General features: G+C 41.4%; 1 protein-coding gene across 1 annotated transcript in view; it reads right to left on the bottom strand.

Annotated features, from left to right (window-relative positions):
* Window positions 1-8,973: 8,973 nt before the first annotated feature.
* LOC311019930 (melatonin receptor type 1B-B-like) overlaps window positions 8,974-12,266 on the bottom strand; it is a gene marked incomplete at its 3' end in the record, with an annotated part of 50,346 nt that continues 47,053 nt past the window's right edge. The window contains exon 3 of the mRNA XM_084019595.1: window positions 8,974-9,723. Within this exon, the coding sequence (XP_083875721.1) occupies window positions 8,974-9,723 (750 nt within the window). The remainder of the gene's footprint in view (window positions 9,724-12,266) is intronic.

The following is a 12,266-nucleotide window of genomic DNA, read 5'->3' as shown; positions in this document are numbered from 1 at the left end:
TTGTAAGGTAACACATTTTCTTCTATACCACCATCCAGGTAAAAGATCTGTGGTCTGTACAGATGGAACTACTGAACTTTTAGATCCATGGTCTATAGATCATAAGATCTGACCTGGAGAAAGGAGAGGTATGCTGCTAAACCTGAATCCTGTACCCCTTTGAACTCAAAAGATCTCAACCACTGCAAACAGCGAGTAAATGGGAAAAAAGCAAACCCAGCTCAAATGAATACAGACAAAATGACTTAATTACCTAAATCAGGTAATCAATGGTATAAAACAAATAGCACTTACCCACAACAAGACTACAGACACAAAACAAACATCACTGTGCTTTATTCTGAAACAACAGCTAAGCGATAATAAATAATGTGGTTATTTTTTAGCAAGGACCAACAAAAATCTACCAAAAAAGAGTGCCCTTAACTTCCACTTACATTGAGAGTGACATCCTGTACAGAAGAAGACAGGATGGTGAAAAGGTTTCCGAACAACTTGTCTGCCCAAAGAAGTGCAAGCTCTTGCACTTCTACACATGTATCCATTACAGCAAACCTGAGTTACACACTAACCAAGGTCCTGCTTTTGAGTCCCGACTGACAAAGAAATTGTGTGAAGTTCCTGGAATTAAAGGTTTGAACAGCTCCCTATCAACCACGGGGAAATCCGTTGAAAGATTCAACCAGAATTAGTCAACATGTTGGGTATTTTAGAAAATAAGCAAAAGTTAAATTAGTGAGACTATGTGAAGCTCTTAGTTCAGGTCCATAGTTGTACCTGGAATGAAGTAACTGGGTTCACTACTTATGAACCCTATTAATCTAGTTTTTGGCCTACATGTGACAAAGGCACAAATCTCACTTTCAATACTTGCTAACTCTTAGCTCTCGATTGGACAAGAGCTATCAATTAGCTTCTCCGAATGCTCTAAAACGTAAAATGGTGTTATGGAAGATGTATGACCTTTTAACATTTTTTACATAGCTTTTTTATCTGTAGGTCTATCCATGCAGAGCTATTAACATCCATGTGATTTTAGTGACATGAAACAGCGATTTACCCAGAGGGAGGCTATGCCATCAGTGTTTGAATGTACGAGAATGTTATGGGTATGACAGCATCTGTCATTAGAGTATAAATGTGTGTGTGAATGGGTCAATCTTGGCCGGAAAGCGCTATATATGCAGGTCCATTTACCATTAAAAGAAGTGTTTGGGCTCAGTGAGCAGCAGACACATGCAGACTAACATGTCACAGCCCTGTTCTTGAGAACCACTGAGAAACTAACCTGAATAAAATGCATAAGCATAGGGATTTTTTCATGACATGACCATCTTGATCGTAATCATTAAAAACAGGGGCCTATCAAATCCATTTTGTGTGTTTTATGAGATTTAGATCTATGTGATGGATGAATAAACACTTCATCATCATCAAGTGAAAAAATCAGGGCTAAAGTTGTGCAGTGTGAACCAAGCCAGCCGTCTCAAAGGGCCTCATGACATGACGTGTGTGTGTGTGTGTGTGTGTGTGTGTGTGTGTGTGTGTGTGTGTGTGTGTGTGTGTGTGTGTGTGTGGAGAACAGCTGAGCCTCGCCCTCGGTAAAACACCAACACAGAGCAGAGTAGAGAGGTGGCGTGCCCGTAAATGAGTGACTTTTTCCCTTCTTCTTTTTTTTCTGTTCATTTGGCTAAAGTGCTGTGAAAAAAATCAAATATATCCACATTTTGGCAACTTCCACAATATTTTACAGCTGATTCCATTTTTATCATCAAACACCGATTCCGTCTGTTTCTGCATCGCATCAACTAATCAACTGATCACACCAAGTGCGTCGCAACATGCACAGCTGCTTCAAAAAAGGCCCACTTTGAAGAACGAATTATTGAAGTTGAAATCCTTACATAAATGACGTAACAACTGTCAATGGAAACCAAAATCATCAACCCATTGAAGGCTGGATGGCAAATCATACTGAAAATCAAATTTAAAACATTTTAATCACAGGCTGATCCAACGCGCATGAATTTCATCACAGCAACTCATTATGTGACTTAGTAGTGTGTTTGGCCCCCACGTTGCTGTATGCACTCCCGAATACATCTGAGCATGCTCCTGATTAGCCATTGGTTGGTGTCGTGTGGGATCTCCTCCCAGACCTGGATCAGGGCATCAATCAGCTCCTGGACGGTCTGTGGACGCTGTCGGATGCACTGATACATAGGTGCTCAATTGGATTTAGGTCAGGGGAACATGAGGGCTAGTCAATGGCATCAATAGGCCTTTTTACACAGACGATTCCACCGTAATCGTGGAAAGGACAGTCGAAAGAAGGTTTTAAATAGATTTTGTAATGAATAAAATTTTAACTTGACCTGATTTTTATCAGGGAGTTTTTCATTTGAATACCTAATTAATCCCATATCTAAATAAAGACCAAATTATTTTGAAACTGGAATATTGCGTCTCCTTTCCTCTCAGAAGAAGCGAGGAACCTGGGTGTAATCCTCGATGACCAACTATCCTGCACCCCCAACATCACTGCTGTGGCCCGATCCTGCAGATTTGCCCTCTACAATATCCGCAGGATTCGGACCTTCCTCACAAAGGATGCAACGCAACGCCTGGTCCAAGCACTGGTCATCTCCCGCCTTGACTACGGCAACTCTCTCCTGGCCGGACTCCCGGCCTCTGCGATTAAACCATTGCAGCGTATCCAGAACGCTGCAGCACGCCTTATCTTCAATCTACCCAAATTCTCCCACGTGACCCCCCTCCTCCGTGACCTCCACTGGCTCCCTGTTGCAGCACGCATCCAATTTAAGACGATGACACTGGCCTTCAGGGCCATCAATGGAACGGCACCTGCCTACCTTCAAACACTGGTCAAACCTCATGCCCCGAAGCGAGCACTCCGCTCCTCTACTTCAGCTGGCCGGCTGGTACCACCATCGCTGAAATCAAACAAATGTCGCTCAGCAAAGTCCAGACTCTTCTCTGTTCTGGCGCCTCAGTGGTGGAACGAACTCCCGACCAATGTCAGGACAGCTGAGTCATTTGCCATCTTCCGAAAAAGGCTCAAGACTCACCTGTTCAGACTTCACCTCGACTCTACATAGCATGACCCACTAACACCCTCCCTCGACACCCCCCCCCCCCCCCCCCCCCGCAAAAAAAAAAAATACCTTATAGCACTCAGATCGTAGCACTGTTGCTCTTGAAGTACTACTTTACTCAGATGAGGACCTAACACTTGTTCTATTTTTAGCTCTTACTTTATCGGCAATGATACGTCGTGGTTTCTTTGTTTCCTTCTTTTGACAAATGTACTTATTGTAAGTCGCTTTGGACAAAAGCGTCTGCTAAATGACCAAAATGTAAATGTAAATGTAAGAACTTGTGAGTTAAAGTTGGTATTCTCTGGGTGAAATTCCCAGAGTGGCGTTGTCACATTTGCTGTCAGGGGGCTTAATAATGCCGTAACCGTTCTTATAATTACTTTGAGAGGGAGAGAGCATGACGGTGAAAGGGAGAGATGCATATACATGAATGAAACAGTCACATAAACAAATGAAAACTAGAATCTATGCTCTTTCTCCAATACAATCTTGTTTCAAAGAAATACCTGCAGTTATTGTTGACCATTTTAAGGTGATGATGTTTGTAGATGTCAGTATAGTCAAAAGGTAGTGAAGAAGTGTCTTCAAGAAAATTTTGCTCAGTCCTCCTTTAAAAACAAAACAATGTATTTATTTTTCCTTTAATCATTAAATTTACAGCAGAGATATTTAATATTATGCCAGTTCTTACAATTTATCATCATCATAATCTTTTCAGCAGCAATTTTTCACAGTAATCATTACACCCCAAGCCAGAATCATCCAACCAAAGGCAAAAGCAGAAGTAATAAAAGACAATTTCCACATAATAGATCAATCAAAAGTCATGCACATTCTTTACCAAGATGGAATACAGCATGCCAGGTCTGCAGATCGGCCTGCATCATCTGTTTCCTTGGTTTTTACTAAGATCAACTGGATAAAAAACATTAGTAGCATTATTCACAAGTAAGCTTCTTTTGCTGTCATGTTCTCTTGTAGTGATGCTATGAAATGCATAGAGAAATTGGTGATTCTCATCATTACTAAGATTGAAACTTTACTAAGACTTAAACCTGTAAACTGCATAAGTACACTGTCACCTGGGCTTCATTGATAATTGTGCTTTTATATACCGTCAGGGTTTTTGTTTGATGACTTAATTTGACAGACAAATCAGAATTTCATTCTGAACTGCATTTGTCTGATGATTAAAGGTGTGTTCACACTGAATTCAGATATATTTTGTTGTCTGTCATTATTGGCACAAATAAACCGATATGTACATATGCCGATATGTACATATGCTAACTGTAAGACAGGTGGCAAAAAACCATGTAGTTTCGTCAATGTGTTATTGCTTCATTACATGTTAAATCTTGCCATTATATAGAGGCTAAGTCCCGCCCCTTCCTATCTTCAAACGGCAAACAGCAACAGACAAATCATTTTTTGATCCTGATGAATTGTACCATGAATTGCACATATGAGCAATTTAAAAGATAATTTTGCAACTCAAAAATGTCACATTTTGTTGGATAAGCATAATACTGTCAAAATACATAATTATAGACTTTACACCCAAAAGTAACATTGGTCACACTAACAAAAGTTATAGCTTGTTGCTGGATCAAACACATCAGGTAAGATATCGTTACATTTGTTATCTCCGACCTAGCTAGTAATTTAGCTAGCTAGTGTGTTGGTGACATACATCGTGTGTTCACTGTAGTTCACTGAGTGGTTTCATACTAAACTCAGAAATACTACAACAAACTACGAAAAACTGAGACTTTCTCCTTTTAAAATGAAAAACAGCTTATGTGTAATTCATGGTACAATTCAAAGAGGATAAAAAAATATGTGCTACTCACCATTGACTACCGTTCATAATTATACATGATGACTGCTCAGCTGGGATGTTTTGATGTGGACGGTGTGTGTGTGTGTGTGTGTGTGTGTGTATCCAGTTAAGTCTTTAAATGTATGATGAGCGTCTGAAATTGGCTTCCTGTTCGGTGTGAACACATCTTGACACCACCCTATGAGCTGATGAGTGACACTGGTAAAATAGCTTAACAATGATACATCTGTAACCCCACCATAACCTTCTGTCAACATGTAGGTTTTTTGGTAAAATCTTCATTTTGATGAACAATAAATCAGGCACCATTGACAAACCATGGAAATGCCTATTTGAAATTTGAGGCATCATACAGTTACTAAGTGAAAGACATCTTTTAGGGAGTTGCCGTGCTATAGTGCATTTACCCATGGTCATCATAAAAAAAAAGAGAGCAAATAATCTAATATTTCTTTTCTAGTAGAAATTAAAGATACAATAAGTACTGTACAGTATACCCTTAAAAACATTTGGTGCACCAAAACACACAGTAGAATCAATACTAATGCAGTACAGAAATCCAGAAAGATGAAGAAGCCACTGTGTGGACTTTCAGACAAGCATCATGATGTAAAACACTTAAATCACTCATCTTTCCGTGCCTTCACTTTCAAATACATATTGCCCAAAAAGTCAAGGAGGCAGGCACCCTGAGGTGTACAAAACATGATACATAATAAGTTGCAATACTTGTTTAGGGCTCATCAATTTTGGTTTTCTTGCGTGGAAGCATGGAATTCATTAAACATTGTAACAAAAATTGTGACAAAAATCAACAATGCAAACATTGGAGAGGAAAATCAAACTATTGTAGCGATAAAAGAGGCCCTTAAAGGCTTTAATGTTAATTTGAAATCATTTTATAAAAGTGCTGGAGAAAAGAACAGTTTCCAGGAACCCTTCATATGGACTCAATAAAGTCTAGCTACTGATACTAATAAGGGCCTTCCTTTAGAAGTAGTATCTTTTAACAAACCAGGAACTATCATCATGGCTGTTAAGTCAAACACATGCCTCAGGCTGCTACAACTCAGGATTATACCATAAAACAGAAGATACTCAGCAGATGGTCATGTCTTTGGAGTATTGTTGGAGAGAGGAACATACCAACTGTATCTGTTTTTCCACACCAAAAGCTGCCATGAGGCTAATTTGCCAAATTCTGATTTATCTTCTCGGGTTCCTTAGTTCCTGGAGATACTTGGGTTATATGAGGTAATAAAGACTATTTTACTATTCTTAGTCTCAACGTAGTGCAACTAAATATCTTTGTCCTGAAAAAGAGTGTCCCAACACTACTCCCAGAACAATGTTTCTGTTGAATTCTGCAACACCAAAGATTATGCTCGGTGATAGCACTTTTCAGAATTAGAAGAGAATGTTTGTTTATATTATTTATTTTTTAACAATGCTGGCAACAAAGTTTGAACTGCTACCCGCCTATCCTATCCACCAAATCAGCCAATCACACCATTACTCTTGCTATACAAAGCCACACTGCTTCTTGCATTGGTACTAAACATTGGCATTGGATGTAAATCGTGCGTAGTAAAAAAAATATTATAATATAAGTGAAAATATGTATTGATTTCAATAGAAATCTGTTTTGCCCTCTCCTGGTTCAGGTCCTATCTCACCAACAGACATTATTTCATCAACAAAAACACCTGCACTTCCTCTGCAACTCCTCTGTCCAAAGGCGTCCCCCATGGTTTAGTGCTTGGTCTTCTCCCATTTATCCACTATATACTCCCCTTTGGTAACCTCATGGTCTCCGTTTTCACTGCTCTGCCGATGACGTCCAGCTATACATCTCCACCAAAGCCATCACCACTGTAACTCAGTCTACCCTAACCAACTTACATTTACATCAAATCTTGGATGCAAACAAATTTCCTCAAACTTAACCAACATGATCATCATTGGTCCCACATCCGTCACCCACAACTTCAGCCTCACCATCAATAATTCCATTCTGTGTCTTTACCCATGCATTCCACAAAATCTGAGTCATGCTTGACATTAACCTCTCCATTGAACACCACCTTAATCAAATCACCAAATTTCCTTTTCCACCTGAAGAATATTGTCTGTTTCTGTCCATCACTTTCTTTCCCTAGAAACACTGATTCACCCTTTCATCACCTTCAGACTAGAAGTGGACAACAGCAACCAAACTCCTTAATAAACTCCAGTACATTCAGAACTCTGCCTCTCGCTCCCGTGACCACATAACCCTTATCCTCCAGAACCTCCACTGGTTCCCTGTCCCACAATGCCTCCACTTTAAACTCCTCCTCCTCCTCAGTCACAAAGCCCTCCACAACCAGGCCCCCTCCAACCTGCTACACCACCACACTTGTTCCTGTAGCCTCTGTCCTATGATGCTTACCTCCTCTCCCCTCCCATCAGGACCAAGCACCGAATCTGGGGTGACAGAGCCTCCTCCATCGCTGCCCACTCCCTCTGGAACTCAGAGACTGCACCAATCTATCCATATTTAAAACACTACTTACTTAGGCCTTAATGCATGAGTAATGCTGCCTTTTTGTCTATTGCTTGTCTCTTTGTTTCTATTTTAAAGTTGTACTCTGTTACACCTTCATCTATTTAATTGTCTTTTAAGTTACTATCTGTCAGAGATAGTTAAAACAATGGTGATTGATCATGTGACCCACTAATGAAAGTGCTTGTACTTGCTGCTTTGCCCATAAATAGGATCTCTGTGTCTGTGGCGACATTCCCACTCAAAATTCAAAGTTAGTGAGGCTTTTTACGTCAGTCAACAGCGGTTGGTCTGCCCAGGTGGAGCTACTCACGGAAGCGTATGTTGCGTTTCTTTGTAATCGGAAATCAGTAACTTCCAACTGCTGAGTCAGGCTCCCTCTGTTCTACAGTGTTTGACCGGCAAGGCCAGGTATGTTTCCTTACTACTGACTCACAATGGAAGATTAACAGCCAGAGAAAGAAGACCATTCAACTTCCAGTCCGAAGAAAAAGAACCAAAAAACGAATGGAGTGAAGAAGAGCAAGAAATCAAGAAGCGAAGTGACCGCGAACAAGAGAAAACGAGGATCACAAAGAGGCCACTAGAAGCAATGTATCTCAAATCTTGCGGAGTAAAACTTGAACTGTCTTTTAACTATAAATTGACTTTGAGTACCATGAAAAGCGCTTTATAAATAAAATGTATTATTATTGTTTTAGCGACACAGAGCTAAAGAAGGTCATTAACAGATTTTTTGATGATCAATTCAAATTCCTCCCAAAGTTATGTGTCATGTGTCTATCCTGTTTCACTTGGAAATACGTCACCATACGGCAGATAGATACTCTGGAAATGCTGTTTCAGCTTTAAAGCATTATTGGTAGTAAAGGAAGTGTCAAGATTCCTTAGGATTTGTCATTTGGGATCCATACAAATCCTTTCAGACTTCCTGTGCCAGTAATTGTCAAAATGATGTACTCTGAACTAAAATGTCAGATGAATTGACTGACTTTTATGCTTTAAAGGGTGAAAATCTGCATGGGACAATTTCAATTTTTCATTTACATTTGTAATGATTTCTTTTTCTGCAGCATATTTTGTCTATCTTGTGTATTGTTTCCATTATTCTTTTCACTTTGTTAGCAGAAACTGCCATCATGTGTGATGACTGACTGTTAACTACAGTAAGATGAGCAATGTTTATCAATGCATGAAATCTATTTCAAATCAATCAATTTCAATATTATTTTTTCAACTGAATTCAAGCCCATCCACAATTTAAAAAATAGCAATCAGTACAAACTGAAATTGATGACCCTTTTGCAAATGGCACTCTTAAAAGATAACACAGCTATTGTAGTCAATAGGCCTCTTTTTTATGTAGTTTTTCATTTAAATCCCTGCGTTTCAAGTCTGAACAATGGCACTGCACAAGTAAACACAGAAGAGGAGGGACGAGGAGATGAAAGAGGAGGGAAACGGTGTCACAGAGTTTCTCCTTTCACTTGCTCGTTGTTATTTAGTCCTGGCGAGGGTTTACTCTTCATGCCCTCAGTACCGCCCCGGGACGTCTCCTGGAAGAAGAGGTGTGGCATCCACACGGACATGACGATTCGCTTGTACTCCCTGCGGAAGTTCTGGTTCAGCAGGCCATAGATGATGGCATTAAGGCAACTGTTGAAGTAAGCCATGAAGTAGCTGACCACAAAGAGCCACTCTGGGATGTGAGGCGCCACTGCGTCAGGGTTGATGGCAACAGCGAGCCCAATGAAGTTGAGTGGTGCCCAACAAATAGCGAACAACACAAACACCACAAACATGGTGATGAAGTTCCTCAGGTCGTTGGACTTGATGCGAGGGCGGACCTCTGATTTTACCTTCCGTCTCACTTGGATGACCAGGATCCAGATACGCAGGTAGCAGAAGGTGACCACAGCAATTGGCACAAAGAAATGGATAACCACCACTGTGATGGTGTAGGACCTGCTGACTGTCTGTGCAAATGTGCATGAGTAGACGCGTGGGTCATACTGCAGCGAGCCGACAAAAAAGTTGGGCACGATGGCTATGACCGTCAGCAGCCAGATGAGTGCAACCAGCAGCAGCGTGTTGCGGTAGCTGTACAGCTTGTCGTAGCTGAAGCTGTGGCAGATGTAACAATAGCGGTTAATGGCAATGCCCGTTATGTTGAAGATGGAGCCGATGACGCTCAATCCCATCAGGAAGCCACTCACCTGAGAGAGAGAGAGAGAGAGAGAGAGAGAGAGAGATCAATTATGGGTACTACTGATTTCCTGAATTGATTTGATTCTGATTCACAAGGTTCCAATTTAGAAATATTTCAGTTTCAACACCAGTTTTGCTTGGTTATAAAAGGGATTTTCACAGCACTACTGCTGCTAATTTTACAAACCGGTACATTATTAAAAAATATTAATGACCCCAAAGCAGATACATTAATGCAAAATAAACATATTTAACATGAGCCACACACTACAGAAGTCAACAGTCAATTCTACAACAGAGTCGTAGGTGGTAATTCAACATTTCAGCAGTGAACACAACAACATGTGAAGAGCAACCCACATATTGCAACCCTCAATAGTTAACAAGTCAGTATCAAGCAGGTCACATGATGAGAGGTTGTCTGCTCTCGTCCTCACCCCAGTAATTTTCCACTCACTTCCCTCTGCTCAGTCAGCCACTCCCACCTCATCAGCCCAACTCATCCCACCTGTTCTCACAGCTCATCTAATCAACACAGTTTAAAAGCTGCCCCTACCCACTCACTCGTTGCCAGATTGTCCTTGCATCCATGCCTGACCTTCCAGCACTCATAGGGATTGATCTTCCAGCTTTGACCCTACTTCGTCCTGACCATCCCTCCTTGTCTCTGCCCCGGTAAAAGCCTCAGCCTTCTATTCGTGCCTGTGTGTTCCTGGTTTTGCTGGCCGACACGACTGCCTGACGTTACTCAACGGCTTCTCCGGTGGACTTTCCAGCTTCAGATACTTTCTCCGACTTGACTCCTCTGTGATCGTTGCAGTCCAGTTTCCTGTTTGTCCAACGGACTCTGAACGTTTTTTCTTCCTGTGTTTTTCCGGGCTCCAATTGCCAAACTGCTTTTGGACCAACACACAGACCTGTGTCAGTACAATCTGGCCAGAAATGGACCATAAATGGCAGCTCAGGCTCAGCTCTTCACCACGCTGGTCACCCACATGCAGCAGCTAACCGCTGCCATGAACCAGCTAGATGTCCAGCCTCCTGTCCCGGATCTGCCAACTCCAGCACCCTCTCCAGCAAGGTAGCAGCTCCTGAACCCCGGGTGAGGACTCCCGAACACTATGCTGAATCCAGCCTGTACTGTGGCCAGCCTGGCCATTTGGCCCCCGCTGCCCAGCAAAAGGCCAGGGCCCGCCAAGGGTTTGATGTAGAGATGATGAAGAGAGATGCCGAGGTGGAAAGTCTGAGTCATGAAATGAATATGAATCTTAAAAATTAGACGCAGTAAAACCTGTTTCTTGAAGTAATGCATTTCTTTCTTGAGATTAATCGTAAGCTATAATTTATCACACTGTAAAAGTCCAAATTTAAAAGCCTTTATTTACAAGCGACCAATGAATTGTTTAGTTTAGTTTAGTTTAGTTTATTTGTTTATTTCGGGCATGTCAGTTAAATCATCATCACACATCATTTTCACATAGTAAAATACACATGGCCGAAAGGGAAAGCGGGAGAAGCCAAGGCTTATCTAGTCCCGCCCCCATTACACACAGGATAAAATCATCATCATAATCTTTTCTTTTTATTGCATTTTTCATTTGACATAACTTTTCCTTTTCCTAGTGACATTTGACACATGTTACAGCAGTAGATGGTACAGAGAGCTGAAGTCCAGTGCATACAGATTACGTGTGTGTTTGCACACTTGTCCATATTTATTCATCACAATAGAGCAACAGTCTCAACATGTAGACAAGTCCGAGGGAAAAGAGAAGTAAAAAATAATAGAATAAAAAAAATAAAAAAATAAAAATAAAAATAAAAATAAAAAATAAAAAAATAAAGATAAAAAATATAGTCCAGTGTAGGAGAAGTAAATAATGAAGAAAAATAAAGAATGAAAAAAGTAAAAATCAAGATAAAAAAAATAATGTCCAGTGTAGGTACTAGTTGTTGAGATGGTGAGAGATGGTGTGGGAGCCCCCCCCTTTTTCTTTTTTTTTATGAATCCTCACTGTACTCTGCAGCTTTCGCTGCCCTTGACTTAGCCACTTCCTCCCGGTTATTGGCAACTTCAGCTCGCTTCCGTGACGGGAATTCACGAAGTGCGGAGAGGTCAGAGCGCATCCCGACCATGGTTGACCGATTGGTCACTATTTCTTCCCGGGTTAGTGGCCACTTCAACTCGCACCAGTGCCGTGGAGTCACGAACTGCCGAGATATCAGAGCCCATCCCGACCACAGTAGACCGAGTGGTGGCGTTGTCCGCCCTCACACTGGTCATCTCCGTGGCGATCTTTCTCAATTTCCGATGTAGCATGAAGATTCCACATCCCAAGGCGATTATTCCAGTTGTCATGAACGCGAACAAGTACACGTCCTCGACGTCTTCCACATCCAGAGTGGCAAGGCAGATGACTCTCCACTTTCCCCAACCATCCATGATGTAGCCGGACATAAAGGTCCCATCCGGACACGCAGGTTCACCAGAACCCGCACGCCGTGTTGAGAACACTCTGTCGATAGCATTCAGTGACCAGCTCAGTAACTC

This window comes from Eutrigla gurnardus (assembly GCF_963514095.1).
Source record: "Eutrigla gurnardus genome assembly, chromosome: 10".
In the NCBI taxonomy this organism is placed as follows: domain Eukaryota; kingdom Metazoa; phylum Chordata; class Actinopteri; order Perciformes; family Triglidae; genus Eutrigla; species Eutrigla gurnardus.
The sequence above is the reverse complement of the archived record's forward strand: the minus strand, read 5'-3'. Positions and strand labels throughout refer to the sequence as shown.